General features: G+C 40.1%; 1 protein-coding gene across 1 annotated transcript in view; it reads right to left on the minus strand.

The window, feature by feature from the left end:
- Positions 1 to 24,054, minus strand: part of CDH4 (cadherin 4) — a 255,626-nt gene that overhangs the window by 181,369 nt on the left and 50,203 nt on the right. Inside the window, exon 4 of the mRNA XM_036749894.1 lies at positions 9,707 to 9,879. Within this exon, the coding sequence (XP_036605789.1) occupies positions 9,707 to 9,879 (173 nt within the window). The remainder of the gene's footprint in view (positions 1 to 9,706; positions 9,880 to 24,054) is intronic.

Raw genomic sequence — 24,054 nt, forward strand, 5'->3', positions numbered from 1 at the left:
GGCAAATAGTAAGCTGCTAATAAATGCTTTTTCATTCATTGCCCTTCAGTGTCTTATTGTCCTCACCATGACCTTTATTTCCTCTACCCTTCAATTTGCCCCAGGCTAATTTTCCCCTTTGCACTGGATACACTCTTCTCCATTCTCTAAATTCATTCCTTGGTGAACCAACTCAACTGTACACATCCTTCACTTTTCAAACCCTTGCCATGTCATTCTGTCACTGATCATGCTCTGTCGCAGTCCAACCTTGGATCATTCCCACCATATGCCTATTTTATTTCTATTCACCTGTTCCTAAAAGGAGCTAGATTAAATCACAAAACTCTGTCATTTGGGACCACTAAAATTTTATGTTCTCTATTCTTAACTGGATTCTCACTTCAGCAAGGCAATCATCCTAATCCACTGAATCTATTTCCTGTCCTCCTCTCCACAGTTACTATTCTAAATTTTCCCAATCCCTATCTCTACCATCTGAGTGGAAGATTTCACTTCATATTTCATTGGAAAAAACTGAAGTCTTCATTTCCCACCATTCAGATTTCTTCCCTCACTGTCTTATGCTTACTCCATTCTCAGAAGAAGACATGGGCCTTTTCATTGCCAAGGTCAACCATTCTACCAGCACTCTTGGTCCCATCCCCTCCCATGTTTTACAGAAGATTTTCTCCACTATCAGCCTCACTCTCTTACCTTCAGTCTCTCTTAATCTAATGGTACTTAAAATCCTTGTCTTCTGAATTGTTTTTTTTAATCCCTACTTGATCTTACCTTCCCCATTAGTGATTCTTCTGTAGTTTTCTTCCCCTTTACAACTAAAATCCTTGATAAAATCATCGACACTTGGTGTCTCCACTTCCTCTCTTCTTGCTATTTTCTAAATTCTTAGGAACCTGACTTCTTACTCCATCATTTAACTGACACTACTGTCTTCAGTTACCAAAGATTTCTTAATTGCCAAGTCCAAGTATGTTCTCAGTCCTCATTCCTCTTGACCTCTCTGTATGTAGTATTTGAGATGGGTGATCACTTTCTTCTCTTGGATACTCTTTCTTTGGACTTTTGTGACTTCTGGGTTTCCTCCTCTGTCTTACTGTTCCTTTTCATTCAATTTTTCAGATCTAATGTCCCCATAGACTCTATTCTGGGCACTCTTATCTTTTCATTCTATATCATCTCACTTAGGAATCTCATCAACTTCCATCGGTTCAATTATCATTGGCATGCAGATGATCCCCAGATCTATGTATCCTTAGCCTCTTTTCTCAGCTAAAGTCTTGTATCACCAATTAACTGCCTTTTGGACATCTCAAATGCATGTCCCATAAGAAACTCAAACTGAGCAATTCAAAATAAAACTCATATTTCCGCTAAATTCTTTCCTGTTCCAGACTTCCTTATTACTGTCCATCACCATTATCCCAGTCACCCAAATTCACAGCCTGAGTTTTATTCTCAATTCTTCATTCTCACTAACACGACATATATAATAATTTGCCAAATCTTGTATCTATTATTAAATGAATGCTATATGTCAGACATCATGATAAATATAGGGGAAAGTCTCATATACATATCCCCTTATCTCTACTCACAGACACTACCCTAATAATGGCCCTCATCATCTCTTGAATGGACTATTGCTAAACCCTCTTAATTGGTCTCCCTACCTCAAGTCTGACAAAATGATATTCCTAGAGCATATGTCTGACCTTGTCACCTCTCTTTCCAATCAGTAAACTCCAGGGGTTCCCTACTACTTCCAGGATCAAACACAAAATCCTATGTTTGGCATTTAAATCCCTTCAGAATTTGGCCCCTTTCTACCTTTCTAGGTAGAAAAGCAATGATCAAACTACACTGAGCTGCTTGCTCTTTCTTGTGCATAACACTCCATCCCTCTATTCCTGTATTCTTTAACTCACTGTCTCTCAAAGTTGGAATGCTTCCTCACACCACATCCACTTCTTAGCTAGCTCCCTTTAAGACTTAGCTCAAACATCGTCTTCTGCAAGAGAACTTTCCTTGTCTCCTAGTTTGCTAGTGCTTTTCCTTTTGAGATTTTTTTTGCTGTTGTTGTTCAGTCATTTCAGTTGTGTTTGACCCTTTGCAACCCCCATTTAGGGTTTTCTTGGTAAAGATACTAGAGTGGTTTGCCATTTCCTTCTCCAGCTAATTTTGCAGATGCGGCAAAGTTAAGTGGCTTTCCCAGGGTCACATTGCTAGTAAGTTTCTGAGGATTTGAACTCAGGTCCTCTTGACTCCAGGACCAGTGCTCTATCCACTGCCTCACCCAGCTGCCCCTCTGAGATTATTTTCCATTTATTTTGTATACATCTTTTACATGTCTATTTATTTACATAGTTCTCCCTCATTACAATATGAGCTTCTTGAGGGCAGGGACCATGTTTTTGCCTTTCTTTCCCCTGCATTTACCACAATGCCTGACACATTGTACTCATTTAATAAATGCTTGTTAACTTGACTTATTGTCAGTTTCCTGGTCAGAAGTCCGATTAAATTTTGTGTTTTCACCAGTGGTCACCATTCCACTGCTCACAAGGTGTTTCCCATCTCCTATTTCATTACCAATACCCTCTCTCTAGAGTGCTTTTGCTGTAGCTATTACCCCCCCAAACCAGGGGGTCTTAACCTGGGGTTCAGGAATTTGTTTTTTTTAATTTTGATAGCTCTTTTAATGTAATTGGTTTCATTTATAACCCTAGATATTTTATTTTTTGCATTTTAAACATTATTCTGAGGTTTTACCAGACTTCCAAAGGGATCCATGGCACAAACAAAATTAAGAACTCCTGCCCTAAAAACTCTTTTGTCATGGAAGAAAGTGTACTGATAAATTCATTTGTACTGGGTATGTCACTCCAACAAAAGATATTTGCTGATTTGAAAGAGCATAGAGCAGGCATTATTTAAGCCTGGTAAATGTATAATAATAATAATAATAATAATAATAATAATGGAACTTGAGGGGTTGGGGAAACTGATTAGGGGAGAGATTTTTAGGTGGGAGATGCTTCCTATAGCCCCTCAGTTCACAGTATGAAATTGATTATGCATTTTGTCCATTTTAAGACTAGCTCTTTCTGAGGGGGGAACTTAAAAGCTTTGCCCTTCTTCAAGACATCCTAAAATCTGGGAGCAGGTCATCTAGGGCCAGGTTCAAAGCTTGATCAAGGGATATGATGTTAAAGGAAAGTAGACTGAGGCCAACATTTAGCCATTCAGTTATTAGCATTAATTCATCAAACATTTATTAAATGTTTACAATGTACAAAGCACTTTGCTCTATACAAAGATAAAAAAGGATAGAATCTGTATCCTTCAGGAACTCACATTGTTCCTGGGGGAGATAGGATGGGTGTTTTTCAGTTAGGAGAGACCATAGGGAAAGGTTTTAGGGAGAACAAGAATACCAAATTTTAGCATGAAAGGAAAGAAAAGATTTTAAAAGGCAGATATGAGGAGGGAGCATCTTTCTAAACAAAGGGGATAGCCTGTGTGAATTTGTGAAGACAGGAGATGTGATGCTGTCTTTCAGGACAATCTGTCTGGAACATAGGGTGCATGAAGGAGAACAATGTGAAATAAAGTTGGAATGTTAGCTTGGAGACAGATTGTTGAAGTCTTCACATGCTAGACTGAGGAAATTATTTCTTCAAGGCAAAAGAGTGATGCTGTCAGACTCATGTCTTTATTTTGGGAACTGGTGAAGGATGGATTAGAGATGGTGGAACCCACAGGCAAGGAGACCAATTGAGAAACTATTAAAATAATCCAGATGAGTGGTGAGGAAGGCCTGAACAGGGCTGGTGGCAGTGAGAGTGGAGAAAGGAATGGAACTGGTAAATGTTTAACAACTAGCTCTCAAAAAAAGTATGCATGACATGCTTTTAAGTTTAATTTTCATTATTAATATTTTTCGCATGATTTTCTTAAGCCTAACGAATCAACAAAACAGTATTACAAAGGTGTAAATCTCAGGCAGCTAGATGCTATAGTGGTTAGAGTGTTGGGTTTGGAGTCAGGAAGACTCAACTTCTTGAATTCAAATCTAACCTTAGACACATTCTAGCTATGTGACCCTGGGCAAGTCACTTAACCCTGTTTAACTCAGGTCCTCATCTGTAAAATGAACTGGAGAAGAAAATGGCAAAGCACTCCAGTATCTTTGCCAAAAAAACCTCATTTCAGACACAACTGAAACAACTGAACAACAACAGCAACAAATATTCACACTGAAAATGTAACAAACAGCCTTCACAAGCCAGTAGGGGCAGGCTCCATCACACGAGAAATATTGTGAACACATAATCAGAAGGTGTGTGTGGGACGAGTGATAGTGAAGAGTCCTCTGAAAACTCTGAGGCCTCAAACTTTGATACCTTAGAGAATAATGGTCCTTTCAAGAGAAATAGTGAACTTAGGAGGAAAGCTGGATTTAGAACAGAAGCTGAGTTCTTTTAACAGGTTGAATGTGTAGTACTCTAGGTAATTTAAGCTGAGATATCCAACAGGCTGGAGATGTGAGATTAGAGTTCAGGGGAGAGATTAAGACTGAATATATAAATTTGGGAGTCATTTGCATGACAATTGAACACTTAAGGGTAGATGAGATCACCAAGGAAAAGAGTATAGAGGAAGTATAAAGAGGAAGAGTGTAGAATATAAAGGAAGCAGAGAAGAGGGCCCAGGTCAGAACCTTGGGAGATCCCTATGCTTAGAGGTTAGGAAGAAAATGATGAATCACTGAAGAAAACCAAGTGGTCAGCTAGGTAGAAGGAGACCCAGGAGACAGCAAAAAGGGAGATGAGAGTACTTGAGAAGAATGGATGGTTAACAGTGCTAACTGTTGAAAGTGCAGAGAGGTCAAGGAGAATGAGAAATGAGAAAAGGTTTTTTAATCGTACAATAAGAAATCATTAGTGACTTTTGTGAGGACAGTTTCAGTAGAATGGTGGCATGATAAGCCAAATTATAAGGAATTGAGGGGGAATTTGATGGTGAATAGAAGGAGTTTCTAGGAGTTAAATGGCAAAAGTTGAAGGAACTGAGACTATTTAGCCTAAAAAAGAGAAGACTTTTGGGACACAATGTAGCTGTCTTTGAGCATTTGAAAGGCCATGAAGCAGAAGAGGGATTAGATTTATTCTGTTTGGCCCTAGAGGACCACACTAGGAGAAATAGTTGAAAATTGCAAAAAAAACAAATTTAGGTTTGACGACAGGGGAAAACTTTTTAATAATTAGAACTGTCCAAAAATAGAATGGGCTCCCTCCTGGGACTGTATTCCTACTCAGTGGAGGTCTTCAGGCAAAGGCTGGATGACCATTTGTCAGATAAATTGTAGTGGGGATTCTTTTTTTGGCTTTGGGTTAGAGTAGATGGCCGCTAAGGTCCCTTTTTACTCTGAAATTCTGTGATTCTGTGAAAAGGAGAAGAAATATAGGCTGATACCTTAAGTGGATGGCAGTGTCAAGGGAAGCTTTTTAAGGATAAGAGAGATGAATATATTTTTAGGCAGTAGAAAAGGAGACTCTAGATAGGGAAAGAATGAAGATAAAAGAGAGAGAGAATGATTGATGGGGAAAGTTCCTGAAAGACAGGGGAGGGATGGAATCAAAGTAACAACTAAAGGGATTAGCTTTTGCAAAGAGAAGGGCCATCTCCTCCTCTGGGACTGGAACAAAGCTGGAGGGAATAGATGAAGATGTAGAGATTTTGAGATATGGAGGAAGGGGTAGAAAGAGCCCAGGATGGATGGCCATGATCTCAGTAAAGTAGGAAGCCAGGCCATCGGTTGTGAAGTGAGTAGGGTTAGATTTGAGAGCTTGAGGAGGCAGGAGAAGGTTTGGAAGAGACTATGGGAAAAGTGACTGAGGTCAATCAGAAGTGAATGAAAGCATTGTGGTGCAGCCATAATAGTCCAGTTGAAGTTAGATAACATTTTGTTAGATAACAATTGGAGTGGGCCCAATTGACAGGATTTTGTGACTTCTAGCTATGTTCAGCGGCTTGGGTGTAGGAATAGAGAGGGAAGATGGGTAGTGATCCAGGGCTGAGGATGCATAAGATAGGAACTTTGCAAAAACAAGGTAGAAAGACTCTTATTTGGGGACTGCAATCTTATTTTAATATCAGTCTGAGTTAAACAGAACTAGAAAGTAAATGAATCAATTAGTGAATTCCAAGGTCAAATAGAAATATACTTTGGCTTCTTCTCTCACATCTTTCAGTGAGGTGAAACAAAAGCCGACCACACTGTAATGTTTGGAAATGCTGGGGAAAGTGGTAGGTAAATGATGGGATTTTTAAAAACTTTATAATTTGGAATTTATTTCCTTAAAATGAATGAAATGATGGAAACTAACTGGCTTGACTACAGGTAGAAGGCTCCAGGAACCTGTGGTCCAATGACTACTCAGCTGTATTCTTTAGTATTGAATAATTCCAGAAGCAGAACCTCACCAGATGTGAGTACCAGGGAACATGGAAGGCAGCACTTCATTGTTCTATTAGACTCATCATGAGAAAACAACATCTTAAAAAACCAGATGTTGTTGCCCATCCACTGTGGAGCTCTCAATTTATTGTTTTGCTCTCCCTCTCATTCCCATTACACCCCTAGAGGATCATTCTCCAGTGGCATCTGCAGATGTACTAAACCCAAAGAAAACTCAGGGGGTAAAACCAAGAGTTTGCCACCGGGAAACAGCTGTTTCAGCATCAGCAAACAAACAGGCAGCCAGTCAAAAACCACAGTGTTTGTTCTGATGTGTAACCAGCATTTCTACAAGGTTCTGAGTGTCAAATTATTTATCTAGGGTAAATTATTTTTACAATCATTTTCGGGCCTCTCTGGTTACAGAGCAAACATGCCTGTCAGACTGTGTGCTAGGGAGTGAAGCTGGTGGAGGCGCACTGTGATAACGGTCTCTCTGGGAGCTCCTGGGTGAACTCAGCCCCTGCTGTGGACAGTTACAGAGAGGCCGCCTAAATATTATCAGTCTAGAAAAGTGCAAGATAAACACAGGCTCTGTGACTCTAAAGTTTGAGACACTGTTTGATTTGCCCATGATGCAACTAAGTGGCAATGTGCCCGGATAGCCATTTAGGCTATATGGGAAAATGCCTTCCCAAGGGATGATGGGGGGGAAATCACTATTTATCCTGCTCTTCTTTTAATGGTTTAGAACACATGGTGAAAAAAGCTGGCATGTACCAAGTGCATTCTCTTTGCTGGGTCTGGTTGATAAGTACTGCTGGGAATTCAGGGTGATAACAATGGGACAAGTTTTTTTTAAACACATATGACTCCCCCTACCCGTCTCAGGTGTTCAAAGTACTCCCAGCCCTCAGGGCCAAGGCTTGCCGGTTAGGGCTGGTTCTCTAGCCTTTACAATCCTTACCTTTAGGTACCTCTAGGTTGCAGATGCTTCTGAAGCCTGTTTGGCATTTCTCTGCTCGCATACCTAGTCTTTGCTGGAAATCAGTGGATGATCATGATCAGCTGGGTGTAACAGAAAATGCAGTGGCCTAAAACTTGGGAGGCCTGGGTTCTAGACTTGGCTCTACTAAGCATTTAGTCTCTCTCAGTCTTAGATTCCTCATGTGGGATATAATAATGATGATGATGATGATGGCTAATATTCACATGGCACTGACTATGTTCCAGGCAATATGCTAAGTGCTTTACCATCATTATCTCATTTTATCCTCACAGTCATCTTGGGAAGTGGGTGATGTTATCATCCCTATTTTATGGATGAGGAAACTGAGTCAAACAGAAGTTAAGTGACTTGCTCAGGGTCACACAACTAGTAAGTGTCTGATGGAGACAACTATTCTATTACCTACCATGCAAAGCTGTCACCACAAAGGTGCGTTGTCAATAGTAAAGGGCTGTAGAAATGTGAGCAGTTAGTTTATCTTTATGGATATGGGCCTCTTATTCTCTGAACCTGCGTTGCGTAAATTCTGAATATGACCTTTAACCAACGGTTTTTTCTTCGATATATAGAAATATTTTTTTCCTTTAAAAGAGGTATCATTTCAGGGCACTGGCACTCGAAAAATTAAAAAAATGAATTAAAATTTAAAAATGAATCATTGTAAACTATTATCACTAGAGAAACAAGCTAAAACAGCTTCTTTAAAAACCTGAGGAAAATCTATGATATTATTCACTGATACTTATACGTACTTTTCTTTAGTAATAGACGTAATAATTTGTTCAGTCATTTTCAGTTGTGTCTGACTCTTTGTGACCCCATTTGGGGTTTTCTTGGCAGATACTAGAATGGTTTGCCATTTCCTTCAGCTCATTTTATGGGGAGGAAACTGAGGCAAGCAGGGTTAAATGAATTGTCAAGGGTCACATAGCTAGTGTCTGAAGTATCTGAAGATGAGTCTTCCTGACTCCAGGTCCAGATCTCTATCCACCTAGCTTGAACTGTAATAATAGCTAACATTTATATAATATTATGTGCTACGTACTATGCTAAACATTTTATAATTATTACCTCATTTCATTCTTACAACCTTGGGAGGTAGGTGCTATTTCTATCCCCATTTTATAGAACAAATTGAAGTAACCAGGGATTAAGTGACTTGCCCAGGGTCACACAGCTAGTATGTTTCTGAGGCTGGATTTCAACTCAGGTCTTCTTGACTCTAGGCCCAGTGCTCTGTGTACCGGGGTTCCACCTAGCTGTCTCATATTCACACTGATATAAATACACCAAAAACCTATGATCACATCAGCATAGAAAAATCCTGGTATGAGAACTTATAGCATAACCACCGATTCCAACCTTTCTTCAATGTAGTACCCAAGTCCTATGAAGTTGTTTGAGCCTCATCGAGGTTACACAACTCTTGAGTGTTAGAGATAGATTTTGAACCTGAATCTTCCTGTTTCCCAACCCGGAACTCTATCTGTGACACCATAGTGTCTCTATTCAGAACACTATTGAATAATTATTATCGTACCACCCCAACAGGGGTGCTATGAGGGTTGCAGGAGATAATAATTGTGAAGGCAATTGGAGAAGCATAAAGTGTAATGCCCAGGAACAGTATCATGTTTTGAGGTCTTCCATTCTGAGGAGGAGTTTGTATTCATCCCCAGGGAGCCCCGATCTGACAGCACCAGGAGTTCATGTTCAGAAAGGCAGTGGTAGTGGATCAAAAGACCCAGAGACAGAGCCCTGCAGGGGCTGGGGTCTCTGTGGTCTAGAAGGGCAAAGGGGAGAGGACTTCTTAAGGGTAGGATTCCATTTAGGATGTGTAAATGGTAGTATTGTGGCTCTTCTTACCGATGAGCAGATGGAAAATGACAAACAGATAGGCAACTGCAGGGGAGTTCATTAATGTGCTGGGTGGCGAATCCACTACACAGTAGGTTCTCTTCATGACATTACACTTGGACTCAGAGGCATGAGAACAAACATCCTAGGGCCAATTTTCCTGATTATTTCAAAATTGCAAAGTCTAAATAGGACAACATGGATTTTTGGAAGCCACAAAATAAACTGTACTTCTGAATAGGAACACGCAAATGCAGACCAGAATCAGATTTTCTCTCGTGCTGGGAACATCTTGCAATTTTCTTCAAAAATCAGATTAATGCTGTCACATGGGGGCCATTATCACAAGAGATATGAATACACCCACTTCATCTTACCTCTCGGTCCAGTCCAGCTGCTACAGTGACAATATCTCCCGTTTCACTGTTAATTGTGAACATATTCTGGGATGGGCTCTGAGGGGTCTGAGTCACAATGCGGTACCTCACCATACCATTGGCAGTGGTACTGTCATCAGCATCATTGGCTGTCACTGTCATCACATAAGTACCTGGAACAGAGAGAATTCAACACTAGGTGAAGCAGAATTTACAATCATAGTTTGTTTTCATTTTGTTTTGTTTCAAGGGCTGGACCAAAGAGAGATAATTAAGTTCAAACCCTCATTTGTCAGGTGAGGAAAGAAGTTTAGAGACAAGTGACTTGCCCAGGATTACTTAATTAGTACTTAGTAGTAGAGTTGGCACAGAGACCTTGGGCTTCTGGCTCCCAGGCCAGTACTCTTTCACATACTGTTTCCCTTCACCCCCAATCTCATTATTGACACATTTTATGAAGGACATAGACAAACTGGGATGCATTCGGGAGATATCGGCCAGGATGATGAGGGGGACCAGAGACTATGTCATTTTAGGTTCAGTTGAAAGAACTAGGAGTGTTTAGCTTGGAGAAGAAGGGTCTGTTAAACAGGGAGGACATGATTGCTGTTCAAAAATCTTCGATGACTTTCCATTTCTTCCAGGATAAAATACAAACTTATTGGCCTAGCATTCAAGGGCTTCCACAATCTGACTCCAAATTGCCTTTTGAGTCTAATCTCATATTGCTCCTTTTGTGCATTCTTTGTTTTAGCCATGATTTATTTTTAGCTGTTCCTTGAACTTAGCTTTACTTTTCCCATCTCTGAGCATTTGCACAAGCTGTTCCCTATACTTAGTACACATTCCTACTCATCTCTGTTTCTAAGAAACTTTATCTTACTTAAAGGCTCAGATCAGGTAAGATTCCCTCCATAAAACCTTCCCTGATCTCCCTTGCCCCTCAGCTGTTAATTCTTACTTCTTCAAATTGTGTTGTATTTATTCTTCTATGACACATTGTATTCCATGCCCCTAGGACAATGTAACCACATTGATGGGAGGGATGGTGTTACTTTTGCCTTTGTATCCCTGGCACCTGGCACAGGGACATTCAATTCAACAAACATTTCTCTTTTTTAATTAATAAATTAATTTTTAGTTTTCAATGTTCACTTCCATAAATTTTAAATTTTCTCCTCTCCCTCCTTTCCCCCATCCCCAAGATGGCATGCAATATGATATAGGCTCTACATATACACTTTCACATTAGTCATGTTGTATAGAAGAATTAGAATGAATGGGAGGAATTATCGGAAAACAAAAACAAAACAAAAAAAGAGAGCAAATGGTGTACTTTGATCTGCATTTAGACTTCATATTTCTTTCTCTGGATGTGGATGGAATTTTCTATCATGAGTCTTTTGGAGTTGGTTTAGGTCCTTGCATCACTGAGAAGAGTTAAGTCTACCAAAGTCAGTCATCACACAATGTGGCTGTAACTGTGTACAATGTTCTCCTGGTTCTGCTCACTTCACTCAGCATCAGTTCATATAAGTCTTTCCAGGTTTTTCTGAAGTCTGCCTGCTCATCATTTCTCATAGCACAAGAGTATCCCATTACATTCACATACCATGACTTGTTCATCCATTCCCCAATTGATGGGCACCCCATCAATTTCCAGTTCTTGGCCACCACAAAAAGAGCTGCTATAAATATTTTTGTGCATGTGGGTCCTGCACATTTTTATAGCCCTTTGGGAATAGCTCCAAATTGTTCCAATTTTCCCACATCTTCTCCAGCATTTATAATTTTCCTGTTTTGTCATGTTAGCCTCAACAAACATTTCTTAAGGGCTTTCTAGATCTAGGTGCAAGATGCCTTCATTTATTGATTGATGCCCACTTAGTAGAAGCTTAATAAATGTTGGTAGAATTGGTCAAAGGGCACAGCTAGGACCAATGGGTGGAAGTCATAGAGTAACGGATTTCAGCTCACCAGAATATGGCACTGCATTCCAGAAGCAGCTCTACTACTAAGTTCTAAGTACTAAGTGAGTATAATCCTGGGCAAGTCACTTGCCTCTGAATCTCAATTTCCTCAGTTACCTGACAAATGAGGGTTTGGACTTAATTATTTCCCCTAGATTCACCCCCCAAAACAAAATGAAATATAGACTTCAAAGGAAGTCCATGAGGAAGAACTTTGTAACAGTCAGAGCTTTCTAAAAAGTAAGTAACGTTCTTTGAGACAGTGGGGTCTCCTTTGCAGTGGGTCTTGAAGAGAGATATTGGAAGGCCAGTTGAGAATATTGGTGAGGGTATTCTTATTCAGCAATGAGGTGGGCAAGATAGCCTTTGAGGTTCCTTCCAACTCTAAGATTCTGTGAATTTTATATAGGTTCAAAGGCTCCTGTAATTTACATGTGGTGTCTAAGCTTGAAAGGAATCTCATGAGCCATCAAATCCAACCCCCTCATTTTACAGATGAAGAAACTGAGGCCTAGTGAAGTTAAGTGACTTGGCCAAGGTCACACGGGTAGCAAGTGTCAGAGATGTCATTTGGGCCCAGTACTTCTGTCTGTAAAGCTGGGGCTTTTCTACTGTTCCCTGTTGCCTTCACATGACCAGTCAGAAAATAGGTGTTGAGGAGGGGTGAGCAAAGATGTTGGAGAAAAGGTAAGGACTCACCCTGAACTCCTCTGAAAACATTTAAATAATGCCCTAACACAAATTTAGGAGTGGCATTACCCACAAAGAGACAGGGTGAAACAATTTTCCAGCACAAGAAAAGTTAGAGGAAGTTAGGCAGAAAAGGTCTGTCACACCCTGGTAAGAGGGGAGCCTAGTGCAATACAGTATCAGATTGGGCCCCAGAAAACTAGGAGCAGGCCTTGGGAGCCACTGAATCAGCAGTGGCAGCAGCTATTTACCACAGATTGTAAAGGGGTAGAACAACTGGTCTGAACATATGGCTACTTGGAATCTCAACCAAGGCATTGCAACATCTTTCTCATAAGCAAGCCCCCAAAGCAAAAGCTCACCTCTTACAATATACATACTCTTTCAGCTAATAGGCTCAGAGCCAGAAGGTATCACAACCTGACTCACTGCCTAATTAGCTTATTAACAAAAGGTGTGCAAGCCTTCCTATAAGCAAGCTTCCCTTAATGGGCTCCACATGAGGCCTATTAATGGAAGGGGAAGATCTTATACCCCCCCCCACCTTAAAATTACAGAGCTCAAAAAGGATTTTAAAAATTAAGCAAGAGATGTAGAGGAAAATTTGGAAAGAGAAATGAGAGTGATATAAGAAAATCATGAAAAAAGAGTCAACAGTTTGGTAAAGGAGGAACAAAAAATACTGAAGAAAATAACATCTGAAAAAAGAGAATTTGCCAAATGGAAAAAAAAAGATACACAAAAATTCACTGAAGAGAAGAGATACTTAAAAAGCAGAATTGGCCAAATGGAAAAGGAGGTACAAAAGCTTACTGAAGAAAATAATTCCTTAAAAATTAGAATTGAGCAAGTAGGAGCTAATGAATCTATCAAGAAACAATAAAACAAGACCAAAAGAATGAAAAAATTGAAGACCATGTGAAATATCTCATTGGAAAAACAACTGACCTAGAAAATAGATCCAGGAGAGATAATTTGAAAATTATTGGACTTTATGAAAGCCATGAACAAAAAAAAAAAAAAAAGCCTAGACATCATCTCTCAAGAAATTACCAAGGAAAATTGCCTTGATATTTTAGAACAAAAGGGTAAAATAGAAATTGAAAGAACTGAACAACAACCTCCTGAAAGAGATCCCCAAATGAAAACTCCCAGGAATGTTAGAGATAAATTCCAGGGCTCTCAAGTCAAAGAGAAAATGTTGCAAGCAGCCAGAAACGATTCAAGTATCATTGAGCCACAGTCAGAATAACAGAAGATTTAGCAGCTTATATATTAAAAGATTGGAGGGCTTGGAATATGACATTCCAGACGGCAAAAGAGCTAGGATTACAACAAAGAATGACCTGCCCAGCAAAACTGAGTATAATATTTCAGGAGGAAAAATAGATATTCAGTGCAATAGAGGACTTTCAAGCATTCCTGACAAAAAAAAAAAGATCAGAGTTGAATAGAAAACTTGAACTTCGAATACAAGACTCAAGAGAGGCACAAAAAGATTAATAGGAAAGAGAAATCATAAGGAACTTAATAAGGATAAACTATTTACATTCCTACACGGGAAAATAAAACTCATAAGAATTTCCTCATTAGTAGGGCAGTTAGGAATATACATAGAAAGAAGGCACAAGTGTGAGTTGAACATGATTTGAGGATATCTAAAAAATAAGATTAAGGAGTGAAAAAGAGGAATGCACTGGGAAAAAGGGAAAGGGGAGAGAGAGTAGGGTATATTAGAGGAACTTTTACAGTGGAGGAGAAGATGGGGCAAATGGAGGGGAACTCTTGACCCTTGCTCTCATCAGAATTGGCTCAAAGAGGGAATGACATGCAAACTCAATTGGGTATAGAAAACTGTCTTATCCTACCAGAAAGTGGGAGAGGAAGGGGACAACTAAAAGGGAGATGCTCATGGAAGGAAGGGTAGATTGGGTGAGGGGGTGGTCAGAAGCTAAACACTTTTGGAAAAGGACAAGGTGAGGTCAGAGTGCAGAGCCTGAAGCCGCGGGAGCAGCTAGCCCGAAGGCCTCCAACCCCAGGCAAACGTAAAGGCACCAGACCAAACCAACTGGGAACAGCAGAAGAATCTGGCCAACTGCGGGTCTAGGAGAGCGCTGGGTTAGCAAAATGCCACAGCAGGAACAGGCCCAGGGCAGAAGTACTGGCTATGGCTGCGATCGACCCCCAGGCTTCTCAGTCCAAGACTGGACTCTGTCGGAGCGCAGAGCCTTCAGCCGAGGGAGCTAGCCCAGAGGCCTCTAACCCATAGTGTAAAGGTTTGAAACTTGCCTTCTTGGACTCCCGGTAGCCAGGATGTGCAGGTAAAACAGCTCTTATCCCTCCTTTGAATAAACCCAGAGAATAAAATCTCAGGAGAAACAGAGGAGCCAGAAAGGGGGGCTTCAGTAGTGAGAGAAGTGGAGGAGAGGGCCCTTCCTGCAGTGGCAGAAGGAGACTAGTGCAGGAAGAGAAGTTTCCCAGCAGCCCTAACCTTAGCAGAACAACAAAAGTAACTGAGCCCCAGGGGGTGGAGCTAACTAACGTCAACGACAGGACCCCAGACTTGGCTTTGCACAGCCAGGGGAAGTGGCAGACACCAGCACAGACAAGAGCTGAGACCACCCCTGGGGAAGAGGAGACTCCCAGCAGGCAGACCACCCCTCCCCCCACACCTCACGAAACCAGAGGCCATAGCACATAAAGCTAGATCCCAACAAAAGAAACTTGGGACAGAGCCCCCTGAGCCTTAGAAACAGACAGCCACTTCAGAAACCAGGAGCGGAAAAAAAAGCACCATGAAAAAGAATTGTAAGGAGCTTTCAAAGACAATTGACTCATATTATAGAGATAGGGAAGACCAAAATACCAATTCAGAAGAGGACAGCATGGACACTACACCCACATCTGAAACCTCAAAAGGGAAAGTGAACTGGTCTCCAGACCAAATAGCATTCCTGGAAGAACTCAAGGAGGACTTTAAAAACCAAATTAGGGAGGTAAAAGAAAAAAATGGAAAAAAAAATTCATTGAGGAAAACAAATCTTTAAAAGGTAAAATTGGGGAATTGGTTAAGGAAAATCAGAACATAAATGGAGAAATGTCTCATTGAAAAGTAAAATCAACCAAATGGAAAAGAAGATAGAGAAGACAAAGGAAGAAAACAAAACAAAAATTAGAATTGGGCAAGTAGAAGCTAATGACTCTATGAGACATCAAGAATCAGTCAAACAAAATCTACAAAATGAAAAAATAGAAGAAAACGTAATATATCTGATTGGAAAAACAACCTCCTTGGAGAATAGATCCAGGAGAGACAATCTAAGAATTATTGGTCTATCTGAAAGCTATGATGAAAAAAAGAGCCTGGACAGTATCTTACATGAAATCCTTAAAGAAAATTGCCCGGAGGTCCTAGAACCAGAGGGTAAAACTGTCATCAAAAGAATTCATTGATCACCCCCAGAAAAAGATCCCAAATTGAAAACTCCAACAAATATTATAACCAAATTCCAGAACTACCAGGTCAAGGAGAAAATCCTGCAAGCAGCTAGAAAGAAACAATTCAAATATCACAGAAATACAGTCAGGATCACACAGGATCTTTCAGCTTCTACATTAAATGACAAGAGAAATTGGAATACGATATTCCAAAAGGCAAAGGAGCTTGGACTACAACCAAGGATCAACTACCCAGCAAAATTGAGCATAATTTTCCAGGCAAGGAGATGGACATTCAGTGAAATAAGGGAATTCCAGACCTTCCTGATGAAAAGGCCAGAGCTCAATGGAAAATTTGATCTCCAAATACAAAACTCAAGAGAGACATAAAAAGATAAAGGGGGAAAAACCCTAGTTAATCAATAAGGTTAATTAATTACATCCTCATATAGGATTATTTGTTTTATATATGTTTGATATATATATATATATATATGTTTGATATATATATATATATATATATATATATATATATATATATATGTCAATCTTGAGAATAGTATACTTATTGTGACAATTGAAAGGGATATTCATAGACTGTGAATGTCAGTATAAAATAACCGATATAATGATAAAATATATAATTATAGAGATATAAAGGGATGGTTCTGGGAGAAGAGGTAATGAGATAGTAGAAAAGGGTAAATTACATCACATGAAGAGGCACAAAAGCATATTATAGTAGAGGGAAAGAAGGGAGGGAGAAGAGCACTATTTGAGCTTTACTCTTATTGGATTTGGCTCAAGAAGGGAATAACATACTCTGATAAGTATAGAAACCTAACTTCTCCTACAGGCAATAGGAGGTGAAAAGGGGAAAAAAGGAGGGGGGTGGACAGAAGGGAGGGAAGAAGTAGCAAGTGGAAAATGGTGAGATAAGGGAGGGGAATCAAGAGAGAGGGTAAACTGAGGAAGGCAGCAGTCAAAAGCAAAACTGTTGAGGTGTGGAAGGGGAAAGGGAGAAATAAAAGCATAAACAGGGGGGAAAGATGGAGAAAAAGGCACAGATAGTAATCATAACTGTGAATGTGAATGGGATGAATTCTCCCATAAAACAGAAATGGAGAGCTGAATGGATTAAAAATCATAATCCTATGATATGCTGTTTACAAGAAACACATTTGAAGCAGTGGGATACACACAGGGTAAAGGTAAAAGGCTGGAGTAGAATATATTGTGCTTCAGCTAAAGTAAAAAAAAGCAGGGGTAGCAATCCTAATCTCAGACAAAGAAAAAGCAAAGATAGATCTAATTAAAAGAGATAAGGAAGGACACTACATCCTGCTAAAAAGCACCATAAACAATGAAGCAATATCATTGTTTAACATACATGCCCCAAGTGGTATGGCATGCAGATTCTTAGAGGAGAGGTTAAAGGAGTTACAGGAAAAAATAGACAGCAAAACCATAATAATGGGAGACCCCAACCTCCCCCTCTCTGAACTTGATAAATCTAACCTCAAAATAAACAAGAAAGAAGTTAAGGAGGTGAACAGAATTTTAGAAAAGGCAGATATGACAGACCTCTGGAGAAAACTGAATGGAGTTAAAAAGGAATATACTTTTTTGTCAGCGGTACATGGCACATACTCAAAAATTGACCATGTACTAGGGCATAAAACCTCACAATCCAGTGCAGAAAGGCAGAAGTAGTCAAAGCATCCTTTTCAGATAATTATGCAATAAAAATTATTTGTAATAAAGAACCATGGAAAAATAAGCTAAAAATTAATTGGAAACTAATCTAATTCTAAAGAATGAGTGCGCCAAAGAACAAATCATAGAAACAATTAATGACTTCATTCAAGAGAATGACAATAATGCGACAACATACCAAAACTTATGGGATGCAGCAAAAGCAGTTCTTAGGGCAAGTTTTACATCTCTAAATGCTTACATAAGTAAAATAGAGAAAAAGGAGATCAATGAATTGGGCATACAACTGAAAAAGCTAGAAAAAGAACAAATTGAAAATCCCCAATTAAATACCAAATTAGAAATACTAATAATCAAAGGAGAGATTAATAAAATTGAAATCAAGGAAGGACAAGGTGAAAGGACAGAGAGAGAACAGAATAAAGACAGGGGAAATAGGATGGAGGGAAATACAGTTAGCAATCATAACTGTGAACAAATTTTTGAAGCAAATTTCTCTGATAAAGGCCTTTTCTCTCAAATATATAGAAAAATGAGATGAATTTATAAAAATAGGAGCCATTCCTTCATTGATAAATGATCAAAAAATATGAACAATTTTCAGATGAAGTAATCAAAGCTATCTATAGCCATATTAAAAATGCTCTAAATCACTATTAATTGGAGAACTGCAAATTAAAACAATTCTAAGGTACTACCTCATATGTATTAGACTGGGTAATAGGACAGAAAGGAAAATGACAAATGTTGGAGAGGATGTGGGAAAATTGAGACACTACTGCACTGTTGGTAGAGTTGTGGACTGATTCAATCACTATGTAGAGCAATTTGGAACTATGCCCAAATGACTATAAAACCATGCATAATCTTTAACCTAGCAATACCATTACTAGGTCTCTTTCCCAAAAGAGATAAAGAATAAAATGGAAAATGACCTATATATACAAAAATATTTATTACAGCTCTTTTCTGGTGTCAAAGAATTGGAAATTGAGGGTATGCCCACCACCTGGCTGAACAAGTGGTATATGATTGTGCTGGTATACTACTGTGTTGTAAGAAATGATGAACTAGATCCTCTCAGGAAAAAAACTTGGAAAGACTTACATGAACTGATGCAAAGTGAAATGAGTAGAGCCAGGAGAACACTGTACACAGTAACGGCAATATTGTAAGATCAACTGTGAACAACTTAGCTATTCTCAGCAATAGAATGATTCAAGACAACTCTGAAGGACTAATGATGAAAATGCTATCCATACCAAGAGAAAAAAAAAAACTGATGGAGCCTGAATCGAGATCAAAGCATACTTTTTAAAATTTTCTTTATTTTTCTTTTTTTTTCTTTTGGTCTGTGTTTGTTTTTACAATATGACTAATATGGAAATGTGTTTTGCATGACTACTCATGTATAACCCATATCAAATTGCTTGTTTTGTCAATGAGGAGGGTGAGGAGAGAGGGAGAGAACTTGGAACTCAGTTTTTAAAATGAATGTTGAATGTTGAAAATTGTTTTTGCATATAATTAGGGAAAAACAAAACACCAAATAAGAAAAAAACAGAAAATAGGCATTGAAAACACTGAGTGTACTAAACAGTATGTTAGAAGGGGGGAAATAACAAAAGACCAACACCTAAACATTTGTAAAAATCAAAATACTATACTTGAAAGTGACCTTAGGAACTATAGTTCAACTCCCAGGTTTTATAGATGAGGAAACTGAAGCCCAGAGATATGGAATGATTTGTCCTAGGTCACACAGAAAGTTAGTGACTGGATAATAATAATAGCTAGAACTTAATATAGGGCTTCCAGGTTTGCAAAGCCTTTTATGAATAGAATATTTTATCATCACAACAATCATGGAGGTAGGTGCTATTATTATCTCCAGTTTATAGATGAGGAAACTGAGGCAGGCAGCAGTTCAGGGTCACACAGCTAATAAGCATCTGAGGTCATATTTGAACTCAAATGTTTTTGATGCCAGGCCCAGTGCACCTAGAACCTGGCTCTCCTGATTGTCTTTTTCAGTAGTCTTTCCCATGTTCTAGTGATCTTGTTTTATAGTAAGGAGTCAGTTCCCAGGATATTAGTGGATGTCATCTCAGCATGAAACTCTGAGCCCTCCTCCCTCTCTTGTGCCTGGTGTTCCTTGCAGGTGCCTGTCTCTAGCTGTGCCTGGGATATGCTTTGCCATTTTTGGAAATAGAAAAAAAAAACTTTAGTGGGGTTGTTCTGTTCAAATCTCAGCCTCCAGAAACAGCAGGGGTAAGGGCATGGGGGGTGTCTCACTGCTTCTTGCCTGTGGCACACAGCCTTCCTCATTCATTTAGCCAGGGAGATAAAAAACAAGTCTATTCTGGCCAATCGGAGAGTGCCACAGACTGATTCCCTCCAGAGCCAGGCGGGAACAACAGAGCAGGAAATCATGGTGAGGGTAAACAAGGTTGGGCAATGGGTTGGATGAACCAGACTCCCCCAACTGTGTTGTACTCATATGTCTAGCCAGATCCAGGGGGAACCTCATATTTCAATGAGATGTCATATTTAATTGGGGAAAGAAAGGGATATTAGGGCAATGTGGTAGAAAGAGCACTAGATTTGCATTCTGAGGATTTGAATTCAAATACTGACTATGCCACTTATTGCCTGTGTGATGTTGGACAATGTCACTTAATTTCTCTGACTTCCTTGTCTGTAAAATGGCGGGATTGGATTAGATCACCTCCCAGGCCCTTTTAGCTATAAATCTATGATCCTATGACAAATAATTTTGAAATCCTGGAAAAGCCTCTCTGAGCCTCAGTTTTCTCATTTGTAAACCTAAGATAATAATACTTGCACTATCTCCCTCACAAGGTTGTTGGGGGGGTGGGGTGGGGAACATGTTTTGCAAACTTTAAAGAAATATAAGTTATTCTTATTTATATCCTTACTACCACCACCACCACCACCACCATTACCAGTACTACTACTATTACTACTACTACTACTACTGCTTACTACTACTACCGTCACCACTACTACCACCACCACCAGCAGCAGCACCAGCACCGGCACCACCACCACCACCACCACCATAGTAAGTTGAGAGATTTGGCTATTCTGAGTCTGCGTGATGAAAAATAGAAGGTGATTGACTGGAAATGAGAAAAAATGGATTGTGGTCTCTCCCTCTTCAAATGTTCTTTGGGCACTTAATCTGGCTCACTCCGCTCACTCCATCAATCTCTACGTCATGTCACACTTATCCGTGTAGGTATTTGTACTCCCTCAAACTCACTGCCCCAGCCCCTCTAAATGGTAAACTACTTGGAGAAAGGGACCATGTCATTTTGTAACTTTTGTATTTTTAGTACCTAAGAGGCAACAAGACCAGATTTGTAGTTAAGAAGAGCTGGGTTCTAATCTCGATTCTCTCTCTCTCTCTTTCTCACACACACACACACACATGTATATATATATATATATATATATATATATATATATATATATATATATATATATATATATATATATATATATATATATATGTATCCATATACACATAGACATACACACATATAAGCTGTGTGACCCTGGGCAAGTCATTAAACCTCTCAATGCTCTAGACAACTTCAAGACTACAAGTTACAGAAAGGTGCTGATTTGCATCAGTGGGGGGAGCTTCCATACCTGGAGTTCCCCACATGGATAAAACTACAGGACTCCTAGACTCTCCCCTCCAAACCCCACAAACTTCAGTGCCAAGCACAATGTCTTGAATAAAGGAAATATTAAACAAATGTTTAATGAACATTGAATGTAACATTTTGCTACTGCCCTGACTGACCTTAGGTAGGTCACTTCTCAGAGTATGTTTCTTCGTCTGTAAAATGGACACAATGCCTACTTTGTGACTATCAGATTTGTAAGAATCGAATGAGGTTATTGATGTGAATTTTATGCAAATATGAGACAACACTGTAAGTAGTACTCTAAACTGAGGTCACTGGTTTTGGATAGTGGCATCTTCACAGAGATAATAATGGCAGCCATGATGAGATGATGCCAGGTCACATTTTTTTGTGCCTTACAGTTTGCAAGGGGCCATCTACATAAAATCTTGACAAGTAGACAGTACAAGTGTTAGCTCTGTTACACATATGAGGAAACTAAGTTTCAGAGAAATAAAATCACCCAGCTAGTTAACTGATGGAAGCTGAGCCCCTATTCTGAACCCCTCCACTTTTATGTACAACCTCCTAGTGTTTTTCTGAGTTTTTATTTAGGGAAAGAACTTCCCTTTCCTGGGCCCGGTTTTCCTCAGTGACCATCTCTAATTCTAACCCTCGATGACTGCATGGATGAAAATTCTCTTTGGGGCTGTAATATAGGTGGATGTGAGGAGCCCTGCTGTGTTATACGTGTGAACTTATATGGCTTTCCAAGGAAAAAAGAAAATCTCTAGCAAAGTAGAAGTGCTATTCTCTCTCTCTCTCTCTCTCTCTCTCTCTCTCTCGGAAAGAAAAACATTATAAGCTGCCTTTGTACAAACCAACATGCAATAATTGGACTTATTTATAATCAAAAAGACCAAAGGCTCAATAAACAGATACGTAGTAGGCAGGATAAACAGAAGATCATGACAATGGAAAAGAGGAGGCTAATGACATTGAGTCGTTTTTCAGTTGTGTCTGACTCTTCACGACCCCATTTGGGGTTCTCATAGCAAAGATACCGGAGCAGTTTTCCATTTCCTTCTTCAGCTCATTTCACGGATGAGGAACGGAGGCAAACGGGGTTAAATGACTTGCCCAGGGTCACACAGCTAGTAAGTGTCTGAGGCAGCATTTTAACTCATAAAGATGACTCTTCCTGACTCCAGGCCTAATGCTCCATCCACTGTGCCACCTGGCTGCCCCAAAGTGGAGACTATTATACTCTAACTATAATTTCCATCTGCGATTCCAGAATTTCAAAGCAGTTAGAGACTCTTAGTGCCAACATCACACTATTACAGTGTGAAGAAATCCTTACTTTTACCACAATCAGAGAGGCAGGACATCTGAGCTGTGGGAAGTGGAAGGTAATAGCTACTGCTAACAGCCCGGTTGCAGGTAACTGCTTCTCAGTGCTGGGCCTGGAGCCAGGAAGACTTGTGTTTAACTCCAGCCTCAGATACTTACTAGCTGTGTGACCCTGGGCAAGTCACTTAATTTTTCTTTGCTTTAGTTTCCTCATCTGTCAAATGCAAATGATAATAGCCCCTACCTCCCAAGTTAGTTTTAAGGATCAAATAAGATAATGATATAAAGCGCTTAGCACAGTGCCTGGCACACAGTAAGTGCAGTATAAATATTAGCTATTGTTACTTGGAGGCAAAGGGAGGGAGTTCATTGTAAGTGGTTGCAGAACTGATTGTCTGGGGACGAGTGAGAGGTACTCATGTGAAATGTCTATAAGAGAGCAATATGGATCCAGGTCTCTGAGGCTTACTTAATATGGGGTCTCCTAGGTATGCCCATGAGGAAGTCTTATACAGTAGAGATCTTAGGCAAAGAGAGACCTGAAGTATTTAAGTGATGACCTTGTCACGTGGCCAGTGACAGCTATGATCGGGAAACACCCTCTGAACCCTGAGCCCTTCCCCCTTCTCTTTAGCACATCTGTGCCGAAATTCACAGGACCCTGGTGATCTGAGGTAGTAGAACACTTATGTAAAGACATAATAGAAAATAGAAAGAAACACACTAGCAAAGCGTATTCCCATATTGAACTATTGGGGAAAACTGAAACAGAAAATATATTGTAGTTGGTGGTCATGTTGGTTTAGGAACTAGCTTTAGCTTATTTATTTTGTTAGAAAAATCACCTTTAGCGGGGCGGAGCCAAGATGGTGTCTGGAAAGCAGGGACTAGCGGAAGCTCCCCGCCAAGTCCCTTCAAAAACCTATAAAAAATGGCTCTGAACCAATTCTAGAACTGCAGAACCCATGAAATAGCGGAGGGAAGCAGGGCTCCAGCCCAGGACAGCCTGAATGGTTGCTGGGTGAGTTTTTTTGCGCAGGGAGCTGGGAGTGGAGCAGAGCCCAGCGTGGGCCACACGGACCAAACAGACCAGGAGCTGGGCGGAGCGGGCCCTAGCGCCCTGAATCAGTGAACTGTGGCAGTTTCCAGGCTTCTCAACCCATAAACACCAAAGACAACAGAGAAGAACTGCAGAACCCACAAAATAGTGGAGGGAAGCAGGGCTCTAGCTCAGGACAGCCTGGATGGTCTCTGGGTAAGGTCTATGCCGCCAGGAGCTAGGAGCAGAGCGGAGCAGAGCCCAGCATGGGCGTGGACCAACCAGACCAGGAGCTGGGCGGAGCATGCACTAGTGCCCTGAATCAGTGAGCTGCAGCAGTTATTAGACTTCTCAACCCATAAATACCAAAGACAACAGAGAAGGTTAGTGGGAAAAGCTGCTGGGACAGGGTGATAGAGTTCCCAGTTCAGCCACCGCCCCAGGGGCAGTGGAGGTGGGGCAGCTACAGAACTACAGCTGCAG

The sequence above is a fragment of the Trichosurus vulpecula genome, chromosome 3 (assembly GCF_011100635.1).
Source record: "Trichosurus vulpecula isolate mTriVul1 chromosome 3, mTriVul1.pri, whole genome shotgun sequence".
NCBI lineage: Eukaryota > Metazoa > Chordata > Mammalia > Diprotodontia > Phalangeridae > Trichosurus > Trichosurus vulpecula.